Source organism: Stegodyphus dumicola, chromosome X2, assembly GCF_044657685.1.
Source record: "Stegodyphus dumicola isolate Sdum_Otavi_A_Nest chromosome X2, ASM4465768v1".
In the NCBI taxonomy this organism is placed as follows: domain Eukaryota; kingdom Metazoa; phylum Arthropoda; class Arachnida; order Araneae; family Eresidae; genus Stegodyphus; species Stegodyphus dumicola.
In genome coordinates, this window is record NC_140781.1 from 95024295 (window position 1) to 95036604 (window position 12310).

A 12310-nucleotide genomic window follows, 5' to 3' on the forward strand; every position below is an offset into this window, starting at 1 on the left:
TGTAATATTGATTTTTTGTAAATAGGTTTTTTTATGTAATTTGCTCCAGGGAGAAAAAATCGCTAACTTTTTAATAATATTACACATATAGCATCTTTTTTTGCTCTTTACTTTTTGTTTAATAAATAAGCTTTACAAATAAGTCAAATTTTTTTTGCTTCTAACACTTCCTTTGCCTGATTTTTTGTTATCCTTAATTTATGGACATGAGTGTATATTATGGAACACCAGTATATGTCAAAAGTATTTCCCTGAAATTTATTAATATAATCTACCTCATTTTACCAATAAACAACAAAATGGGCTTCGCTGTGTTTGGAAAGTTTACCAAGATAAATAATACAGTATTAAGTTAAATCTACAACTCATGAAGATAAATAAAAACTAAGTAATATCTTAAAACTTCTCTGCAATATATAGCGACTGTATTACTAAACATAACTTTCGAAAGAGAAGCTCAGTATATAGATAGTACTTAGCATTCAAAGCGCTGCGAAAGGAGTGGTGAATTCAAAACAAATTTATCGCTCCGGGTACGACAGTAAATTTAAGTAAACTTACCTCCCCAAGTGTGATTCGTAAATCATACTTCTCCTGGCTTGACTAGTAAATTATAACAAACCTACCACTCCAGATGTGACAGTAAATTTAAATAAACTTGCCTCTCCAGGTGTCACTGGTAAATCAAAACAAACTTACTTCTCCACCAAACTTTAAAGCAAACTTACGGCTTCCAGATGGGACTAGTAAATTAAAGCGAACTTACCGCTCCGAGCGTAGTGTCAACTTTGAGCTTTTGCTACTAGCTAACTCAGCTGAAAAAAATAGCGCATATTACGAGATTTCACAGTTTGGCACTCCTAAGCTGTTTTTTAGTTATACAGTTATATTTCGAAGCCCACTGCATGCTATTAGCTTCTAATTGGTGACATATGGTCTCTTCATCCGCAGTAGATATAAATTAAAACGTTCTCATATTTCATGTTCCTGTTACAAATTAAAGATTAACAAAATTTTCATAATTTCTGTTCAGATTTTACTTGGAAAAAAAAAGTCTGCTGAACTGAAAAAAACTGCTTTGTTAAATTGAAATCTTTTATAAATAATAATCACAGCGAATATGTTTTTATTTACTTTTTAAACTTCAGGATTTTAGTTAGAATATATCTCGAAAGACAGGGACAAATACGAATCTAAAGTTTTTTAAGCAATTTATCATTGACTTTTTTGGTTTAAACTGCTAACGTAATTCGAGAGGAACTCCTTTATTTAGATCAAATTCTATACTTTTAATGAACCTGTATGTAACTTAGGCCAGCAATATTTATTGCTTTTCCTTGTTATAAGTGAAACACCTTGCCGTCCCCCTTTATATGTTACAAAAGTAAAAATGATTAATACACATGTAATATTCTAGAAAAGTACGAGTATATCTAATAAAATAGAATTGAAAGAATTTCTTAAAAGCTTTGCCGTTATTTTTCAACCTAAATCTCATTTTTAAACCCTTTTGTTTTATTTCAATTTTTCAGAATGATTTTGAGTACTTACGCATTATCTCGTCGACCGTGAAATTGTCACCAAGTAGCGCGATTTAACTCCAATTAGGGATAAGCAGCATGATGTTATAAGACACTCACATTTCTTTTAATGTAACTCCAACTGAATCTTGATAAGCCACATTTTTTACCTGCGGGAAGTTTGCATTCATAGCGTTCTAAACAGAGCATCCAGTTAAACCGGACAGCCTAAGAAAATAGTAGAAATCGGCAAAAGGATTTTTACGCAGTGTGAAAACGAAGTGGCTATAATAGTGGTTGTTTGTTGGATTCTGCAGTAGGTGACAAATGCTTTATTGGAAGAGTTGCAGATAGAAGTGCAGTTCAGAATTCCTCAAGCAGGACTGCCGTAACTTAGACAAGATCTCCGCCAAATTTTATGTTCCGATGGTTGCCAAATTTCAAGTTCGACGGGATAACACGTAAGCACCTGATTTTACTTTACTCTCATTTTTATTACTTAAGATCACACCCGTTTTCATCGAAATTTAGGTTCTCATAAGAAAACGCAGAGCCAGAGGCGTGCAGTTTGACTTCCGCGGCACCACTTATGAAGTCAAAGCCAAGAGAGAAGTGATACTGTCAGCGGGGACCACAAATACTGCACAACTGCTAATGCTGTCAGGTATCGGCCCCAGAAAGGAACTCGACAGATTCAAGGTAGAGAGATTAGATTAAGCGATATAACTATAAATATTTAATAGTTTCCCAATTATTATCAGGAGAAATTCGGAAAATGTATGAGAGTATTCGAACAACTGAAGAGAGAAAGAACTGTTTCACTCTCAGTACCATGTTTAACAAAATAATTACTTAATTTAAAATAATAAAATTTACTTAAATCCTTATTAATTTAAAAAGTAAAAGATTTTTAAGTATCTGAAAAGGCTGTGTTTTCAATTATAATTAAATATTTTAAATAAATTCTTGTATTATCTTGCGTATAAGCTTGTATTTTCAATGCAGTTTCTTCATGAAAACAGTTTGCAGTATTTCTAATAGGCCAATAAGTTTTTAGAAAAGTACTATTGGGCACTGTCTTCCTATTTATTAGTACACTATATATGATTGCCCTCCAGACAACTGCAGCTCTGCGGTGAGAAATTAACGTAATGTGAACATTCAGCCTAGTGACTAACACAAAGTTAACTAACAAGTTGGAAAGTTATCGGTTTCTACTTAATTGTCAACACAAAGCAGAGATCAAATTAAATTCAACATAAGCCTCATTCAGCCACTTCTGGTAGCTTACAATTGAAAATTTAACACAAGTTAAAAACGATTACTTGTCGTAATGAAAGAAGTACAGAGATGAGACTACTTTGCCGATACACGTCAAGGTTCTAATATAAATCTAAAATACCTGGTTTTTCTATGCAGCTAAACCTTCAAATAACTTAACAACAACAAAGTTACTTTTCTAACTTTTGGCCTCATCGTATTCAGCCATAACTAGTACTGTGTGAGACAGCAGCAATGCAGCACTTTCCAGTAGAGCACGATTAACATTAAATTAACACTTAATTTAACACAACAATTAACTTCAAACTATGTCTCATACCGCTAAATCTGCATATTTTTCTGGTCTGAGTGAATATTGTGACATGAGCAAAAAAAAAAAAAAAAAAAAAAAAAAAAAAAAAAAAAAAAAAAAACAGGACAGGGTTTAACTCAAATCTGAGTGTTAGTCAAATTTAAGAATAATTCTCCCAAACAAATGTATTATTTTCAGGATAATATCGAGTGGATTATTTTTTTAAGGAAAGGCACAAGTAAGCCGTCTACGTTTCTTTTCCCAAGAGCATCCCGGGGCTTAAATTCGAAAGATTTTTACTCTCAATCATCAAAATACTGAGAAAGATGAGTGTCAAATCTCAGAAACGTTATTATGACCTGCTAATAAGGTGTTCATATGAGTATCATAAAAATTTATTGAAGAAATTGAGTTGTTATTCGAAAAATTTCATTGCATTAAATCTTATGAAGAATCCTTACCTTTTAACATGGATGTAAGTAAAGTTCATAATTTTTATATTTATATATGCTTTCAGATTTATTAAGTTCAGGAAAAATAATTAATTTTTGGTAGTAATATAATTTTACCACAGAAATCAGATCTTCTCTGTCACATTAAAGTTATGCTCTTTCAAAAGAAAAATTATTCTAATTGAATAACTGAAAATTTTCAATAAAAATTTATGTAATAGCTGAATTACTTAAATAATTGTTACCGCGAATGAACTTAAACAAATTAAATCGTTATCTCTGAAGGCGGGAAAAGTACACTGCTGGCCACCCAAATTGCAACACCAAGAAAGACAAGAGATATTACAACAAAATTTATTTAGTAGATAACATGTTGACCAAGTATCAAATGATTAAATTTATAGACTTCAGTGAAGTGTGGTTCCTTCCAGAATCAGTAGCCAGAGTAGCCGCCCCATTGTTGGAGATCACCGCTGCCACACGCCTCGGCATTGATTCAAAGAGACTTTGAATGTGTTCTTGTACAGCAGATTGAGCAGCTTCCACACGTTGCCAAAGTTGATCTAGTGTGGCATCTTGGGATGTAATCTGGCCCAATCGTTCAGCAACCATGGACCACGTTTTCTATCGGCGAAAGATCCGGAGAGCGAGCCGGCCAGGGAAGGAATTCAATCTGGCGGTTGATGAAGAACTCTTGGACAATGCGTGCCACTTGTGGTCGCACATTATCCTATTGAAATATGGCTGTGGGCAAGCTCTGAAGGTAAGGAAGGACAACTGGCTCCAACAACTCGGAGATGTAGTGCTAGCTGTTTAAAGTACCGGCAATGCGTATTAGAGGAGTGAGAGTGATATCCAATACCGCCCCATACCATAATAGCCGGTGCAGGCCCACTGTGGTGGTGCATAACACAGCTGTTCAGCATCCTCTCTGCACGATGCTTTCAGACTCGAATCCGACCATCGTGATGTTGCAGACAGAAGCGTGACTCGTCAGTAAAGAAAATTTCCTTCCAGTCTGCCGTCCACATCCTTCTTTCATCGCACCATTGGCAGCGGAGACGTCTGTGGTTCTGCGTCAAGGGTAGACGAAGCAATGGACGTCTTGCGGACAGACCACTCTGCTGTAAACGGCGTCGAATGGTACGCGCGGACACTGGATGATGCGTTACAGACTGAATGTGCTGTACTATGATTCGTGATGTGACTGAGCGATCCGTCACTGCCATGCGCGCAATGTTCCTGTCATCACGTGAAGTGGTGCACTGAGGTGGATGCGATCGAACTCGTCGGTCCGTCGTACCCTCCTGCATCCAACAGTCACATATCCGCATTACAGTTGTTTGGTTTCGTCCAACACGACTACCGATTCCCCTGAAAGATAATCCACACTCTCGGTAGGCCGCCATCCTTCCTCTGTCGAACTTGGATACTGGATCATACGATGATCGCTGTTTACTACGAGGCATAGTTGATCGTGTTTTTGAAAAGACCACAAGAAAAACACAATTACCGAACTTGAAATCGTCGAAAACTCCAAGCCTTAAATAGCGCTTTGAAGTGGCGCCACAGGCGCGCGTAATGTGCGTCTTCGCTGAAATTCTAATCATTTGCATATCTCACCTCCACTAATGCATGTTGTAAATTTCATGTTATTTGCATGCATCCTTTAGGGTGTGGCATTTACAGTGGCCAGCAGTGTAGTTACTTCCGAGAATAACTAGGCCATTACTAAAAAGGCTTATATGAACTGTAGCAACTTGTATTGCGATATTTTATTTGAATTTAACTAACAGATAAAAGTTTATTTTACACCTTTCCTTACGCCTCATTCCGTCGCTACTCCTTCAGTCCCCGGGTTTATACAGATTTTGTTGGAAAGCGGCAGTTTAAATCGCATGATTTGTAGTACAGAAATACTTCGCTATTGCTTCAGCAGCCGATCTTGCCTTGCATCAGAAGCTGTTGTTCGAGTAATAATATTGCCGTGCATTAAACAGAGTTAGGAAGTATATTTTAATTTAAAGAAAGTTGTTCAAACTAAATACTTTTGTAGCCTTGAATAGGAACGCTGGTATTATAGCCAGTTTAATTTTTTCCCACATAGTTATTAAAGTAGAGATTTTGTTTGCATTATTTGAATTTAAAGTCACAAGTACTGAAGAAAATTACGTTACTATTTTGCAATTCTTATGTGTTCGTTAGTTTCTCAGTTAGTTTAAGCTAAAGAAGATACCTCACACCCCCTGAAATGTAAAGTTTGAGGAGTTTGTGTTTGAGACAGTTATTTTGTTAGTTAGAAAGGCCTTTCAAACATCATAATATTATGTACATCAGTAAAACGTAAATTAGTAAATTTTACACTTTTTTTTTTTTTTTTACAAAAATTGTAACACCGTGTCAATTTGCATAATTTTAAGTTAGATATTTAATTATGTTAGTGCAGCAAAATAAATTTTGTTCTGCAAATAATAGTCCATTTATGTGCATAGAGTCAAGTTACAGTTATAATTTAAAATGGCAGTAATTTATAAAAGTGGCTTTCAGATTCCTGTCAAAGCTGACCTTCCAGTAGGCAAAAATTTGCAAGATCATATTGGAGTGGATGTAAATTTTCTTCTGAACTCTGCCATCCCTGAAATCAGAGCCAAACTTCTCAACCCTGTGAATATACATAAATATATCCAAAACAGAACAGGTAATTGATTTTTCTGTTAAATGATATTCTTCACTTCATAGTAAAACAGAAAAAATCAAGCCAGTTTTATTCTTATTAAATATTGCTTTTTAATTTTTATTCTGCTTCCAAAGGGTAATTTGCTTAAATATCTGAACATGGAAGTTATAAAATTCTCGGATTTCTTTTTTTGGTATGCATGAAACAATTTCAAACATACATCAAAACATTTCAGCTTGAATGAACAGACATTTGATTAATAAATTAAGGGATGAGTAGCAACACTATAAGGGTTTTGGCCTAAATTCCAATTTAAGTTAAATAATTTTAAAATATATTGCATTAAACTTAAAATACATGATAAAGATGGTTTAGCTTCAGTGGAATTAATAAAAACTCAATAGTAAAGTCTAAAAACCAAAGCAGACATAACTAAGCGATATAATTTACACAAATCCTTTGTTTCTTAATTAAAAAATTTAATAAAACTTATACTATCGATTCAAAATTATCTGAAGTATTTTCTCGTGGTTAGGCTATCCAAATAAGGGCATGTTCCTTCGCAGTAAATAGAAGATACCTAATCTGTATTTCCTTTTAACCAGATTTACTTTTGCTTGATATAAAACAAATTCTTCCCCAAAGCGGGAATTGTGTAAACACAAAGGTAATGACAAATTTAAAATAAAAATCATAAACTTAATTTAAATACTGTTAATAACCCTAAAAACAAAGGAATAATAAAATAAAAGCACTTCATAACTGAGAACATAAATACTAACTCTTACTACCTAAGATTCTGGCACTAAGACTACGATCGTCTCGCACTCAGTTGTGTTGCTTTCCTGGACTGAAGTTCTAACCACTAAATACCAGATATCTATCTCAGTGTGTAAGAATAACCTATCAGAGAAGATTAATGATCCTATGTTCAAATCCCAGTAAAATCCTAGGATTTTACTATGATGCCGTACTAAAGACAGAAACTTTGGAAAGGCACGAAGTACTTCCACAGTCGCTGTACTTGGCATTTTGCCTTAAAGAAAAGGGGAAATGTAAAGAGCATTCTCTTGCCACAATCAGTCGCGTAACTAGAACTCTTGAACCACTATGCAAAAAATTTTCTTGGGTCCCTCCCCCCAATAAATTTAATGTGCATAAAAATAAAAATTAAAAGTTAAAAAAAGTGTAAAGTTAAAAAGAATCAAGGATTCCACGAGCCAGTGTTTTCATGATGATTTTTATCACATCTGGATTATTCGTTAAAAAGTAAAAGCATATCCTTAGGGAACAAGTTGAAAGGTACGTAACATGAAGAAAGAATGAAAAGGAAACTATTTTTCCTTGACCAACTGTAAAATTTGCTTCAGTCTAGGTATTCGACCTCAGATGGTTTTAATCAGTCATTTTAGACCTTTTCGTGTGCATGCGAGAGACAGATTTTTCTCTCCTTTCCCTGAAATACATACTGATAATAAATGAATAATTCTATATAAAAAAGGAACATGTCAGTAAAGTATAGCATTAAGAAAAGTAAGAAAGGCTAGATTTGCGGAGATTTTTATATAAAATCCAAGAGGTTTTACGTACAAATATGTTTAGGATTTTTAGATAAAATCCTCACCAATCCAAGTTTTTTTCCCGCTTAATTTAGCAAACTTAAATAACTTGTTATATTATAAACTAACTCAAGACAAAGACACAGGACATAGTTAAGACACAAGACAAACATCATTTAATGAAAATAGGTTTTTTTTAACCCCAGGTGGATCAAAAAGCAAAAATCACGATATATTTTAGGAGCATTAATAGTTTTGATTATTGTTATCTTTTTTATTTACATCTTAAAATTACTCTTTCTGTTTCAGAAATTAATGACCTCAGATTTCCAGTTTTCACATTGCTTATAAATTAAGCTGTATAATTTTTTATCTTAAACGATAATTTATTAATGACAAAAATATGAAAAATAGATATAATTATGGGAAGATATATTAACGGAACCTATTTATCTATTAGAAAAGCTACGCAGTGGTGCCAAAATGAAAGAGAATAATGCTAAAAGAGATTTTATGAGTGAAAATCGCATCATTTATTGCTAGAACGTTTTAACTAAATTTTTAATTGGAAAAATTATTGAAATATTGCAATAAAGGGGGAGAATTCTTTTCTGAAATATTCCATTCGTCTGTGTAGTGAAAATTGCAATGTAATTCGTGTTCTTTCAGATGTTGAAATGCAATTTAAAACTATTAGGTCAACGCTGCCATTGATATGCTTAATATTTTCAGTAATTAATTTATCGAAATTTATATACTTTTAGTTGTATGATGTCATTTTTATTATCATTATTATATTATTATTAATGATTTCACGTACTGAATGCCGTGGAAAGTAAAAGTAGAATAAAAATTAAAATAAATTAAAAGCAAAAGTGTAAATTTTCAAGTTTCATTTCAAATAACGATTAGAAAGTACTCCACGAAGACGTTCTTCCCCTTAGGCAAATATTCCTCGAGTGCTTTATTATTATATAGTAATTCAATTCAGTTCCGTTTAAATAGTATACAAATTATTGCGCATTAATGAATTCTACGATTAAATGTTTCACGTTGTTAAAATGAATTGTAATTTATTGTATTTTTTAAAACGAAGGGAAATTAAAATATTTCTTTCAAAACAAATTTAATATCTTCAGAATTATCTTTTACGGATTAGTGTGAATTTTTGGTAGATGGGTAATTTACAGGCTAAGAAACACCACAGCTATTCTCTTTCCTAAAGCAAATCATGTAAATCTTCAAGCATTAAAATATGCTTAGTAAATAAGATATATTTCAGGAGTTCTATGCCTTCAGATTTAATTCTCGTTTAGGAAGTTTAAAGAATTCTTAACCTGCATTTTATCTGCAATGTGAGAATATTTTGAAAACTTTGATATGAAAAATTGGATAAATATTGATTTACCGATTATTTCAAGTAAAAATATTCATCCATTCCATTTCCTCTCCCCATGAGTGAAGAAGAAGTCACGAATTTCGATAAATTTAATGAAAAAAAATTAACTGGAATATTTGCCGCTTAATGTTTAAGCAACCAGAATGAAACTTTTTGTTCTTTGCCTGTCGCATAAAACTTGCCCCTTTTTATTTCTGACGTTGAATTCATTCAAAGATCCCTAAGAAACGGGAAATCTCTCTTTTCTAAATGTGGTGTCATAAATTCTTTGCGTTTCCTGGACGAGGACACCATTTCGAAATGTGGATAGGGTCCTTTTATGCCACGACTTCTCAACTTACGTTAATGATTTTGTGTCCTTAAAAAAGGAAAGCATAAATTCTGGAGTTAGCAATTGATACTTACGAATGATTTCCCCCTCCAGATTATTAGTCTAAAAAAGAGAAAAAAATCGATTCGCTTTTAACTTTGCCAGTTTGGGAATGTTCCATACTTCTAAATCCAAAAATTTCCCGTCCCTATACCCTGCCATCTGGAGCGACTGCACCGTCGTTTTTTACATTGTGAGAACCCTACATTCAAACATTGTTTTGTCACAGTGCGAGAAACATACATACATTTATTCAAATTCTTCCTTATTTAATTTCTTTAAAAATAATACAGGGTGAAATTATTTGGTGGCAACAATTTAAAAGTGATACGCCGTTTATAGTGAACCAATGCAATACATGTTATATTAAACTGTAAAAACCATTCTCATTGATAAATTCAATTTCAAGCTTAATATTAGTCCTGATTTTTGGACTTGGGTTCAATGGAAGTGCTAGTAACAGATTCAATATATGAACAATATTAAACACTTCGGAATGACATATGAAAATTTGGAAATGCAAATAATATACCACATCTCCTCTTAACTTGCAAAGCTCATTCGAAATTAAGTACCAGACTCCTGCCTAGTTACTTCTTTATTTATACTTAAAAAATGTGTCTATTAATTATTCGATCATAATAAAGAATTATATAGAAATAAATTAATATACAAAATAATTACATTATAATAAATAATTAGAATTAATTTCCACTTCCACTCCCTTGTGAGTTGGGATTGCAAAGGGAGAAACCCTTTCTTCGGGGGGTCGCTTTTAATAAATTTCAGGTAAGAGACTAAGAAATACAAAGGAACTTTTCTTATTTTCTGCTGACTCCTATGCCTGAACTGGGGTAGGTCACGAAGTTACTATTTCATAGTCGAATAATGGAATATTAACTTTTGCAATCACTGAATTTAACTGTTTCATGTGCTTCCAAGGGCCCCTTTTTCTGCGTTATATACGGAACTGCGTAACGGCACCATATAGGAAGAGGGCTCTTAAAAAATTAAAAAAAGACGAATTCTATTATATATATTGCAGCAATTACGGAAGTAGTAGAATAACTCGATTTCGCACTAAGTGAATTTAAGATCATACAACATTATATATATACTTAAAGATTCTAAAGTTAAAAGTAAATTGGCGTCAAAGCAAGGTTATTCCTCAGCTATATTAATATTAGTAATCATGTAAAAGCGGTTTAACACAAAATCCAAACATATCAAAATTAAAATAAGAATTCATAGAAGTACAAACTCTAAAAATAAAAATGAAAAGCGAAGGGGAAAAAATACAAGATAAAAAATATCAAAATAATAATTAATCTTCTTTTACTGAAACTCCAATTTCGAACTTATCAGGGGAAAATGAATTAAAGCTTCTATATATATGTAATAGAATCCGTCTTTTAAGTTTAAACGTGTAACTGTAGTTCAGCAGGTCATTTAAGGGCCTCCTAAGCCCTCGGGCCCCTATACGACGGCATTCCTTGCATACCCTTATTTACGCCACTGGCCACAATTAAGGCTTTAGCGTCATTCGGGTCACATTTTTAAGATCTCATTTCCGAGTTTCGTTCTTAAAAAGAAAGGATTCGCAACTGGTTTAACCCGTGGCCTTCGAAAAACAAGGCCGTCCAGCTCTCTCATGACGTCAAGATGAGGAGTGCGAAGAAACCTCTCTCCTTCATTCGAAGCGAGTGAACCCACAGCGCGCTAATTCATCAGTAAAATCTAATTTTATGTTATTCTCATGTAAAGTAAATAGAATATTATTAAATAAATGGTATTATCTTAACATTTATTATATATCACGCTTTAAATTCAAATAACTTAAGACTTCAGATATCTGAGCTTATTTTTCTTAATGCTTGATAAAACTTTCACCTGGATGATCAGTAATTATTTATATTAGTCTCATTTTGTTTTCCATAGTTTGGATAAACTTTCCAATGTTAAGCTTTCGAACTGCAAACAAAACATTGCATATTATTTTTCATTCATATATAAACATGAAAAATATGAATAAAAAGAGCATTTTACAAGAACCAACATTTTCTTACAGACTTTTTTAAAAAATATATAATTTTCTTCAGTCTGGCGATAAAATAAAAGAACTAGCATTTTCTGTTATTAAATTTATTTTTTAAACAAATTTTAGTGTAGAAGATCTTTTATAATAAACTAAATATAAAAAAGGAATATTTCATCATTTATTTATCGATATAAATACATTAAAATTTATTTTTTGATGATAATTTTTAATGTCAACATTGTTTTAAATTGTCAGATGATGTTAAGTCAAATGGTGTTATGTAAATAACTCTGTTATCATTAAAGTAATTATTAAACTTACAGTGATCCAGATTCTTGCAGAATAAAAGCCAAAGATTTATTTTTAAACTGTCACAGAAAATAATTTAACTTTAGTTTTGCCGACTGTTTTTATTTAATTCTTTTTTAATTGCGATATGAATTCTTACTATTCTATGTTACTCTTTAGCGAAATCTTGATATGTCCACGTTAGAGTTATTATAAACATAATAGTTAATTTCCTAGCTTTCTAGATCGAAAGATTGTGCCTGTAACTATGCGTGAGTTTTGTTTCTTTGGATCACTTATGTGTATCCTCAAGGAATTGTAAAAGGCAAAAAATAATAATTCTCCCAAAATTTAACAGACATAACATTTTGAAAGGAACACACTGCAAAATTATGCTTTAAATTTTGAAATATGCAAGGTCGTTAGCCGAGGTT

The 12310-nt window shown here is 32.6% G+C and overlaps 1 protein-coding gene across 1 annotated transcript in view; it reads left to right on the top strand.

The window, feature by feature from the left end:
- LOC118196072 (uncharacterized) overlaps positions 1-12310 on the top strand; it is a 115631-nt gene that overhangs the window by 74333 nt on the left and 28988 nt on the right. The window contains 2 exon segments of the mRNA XM_085808804.1: positions 2052-2219; positions 6093-6243. Of these exon segments, the coding sequence (XP_085664930.1) occupies positions 2052-2219; positions 6093-6243 (319 nt within the window).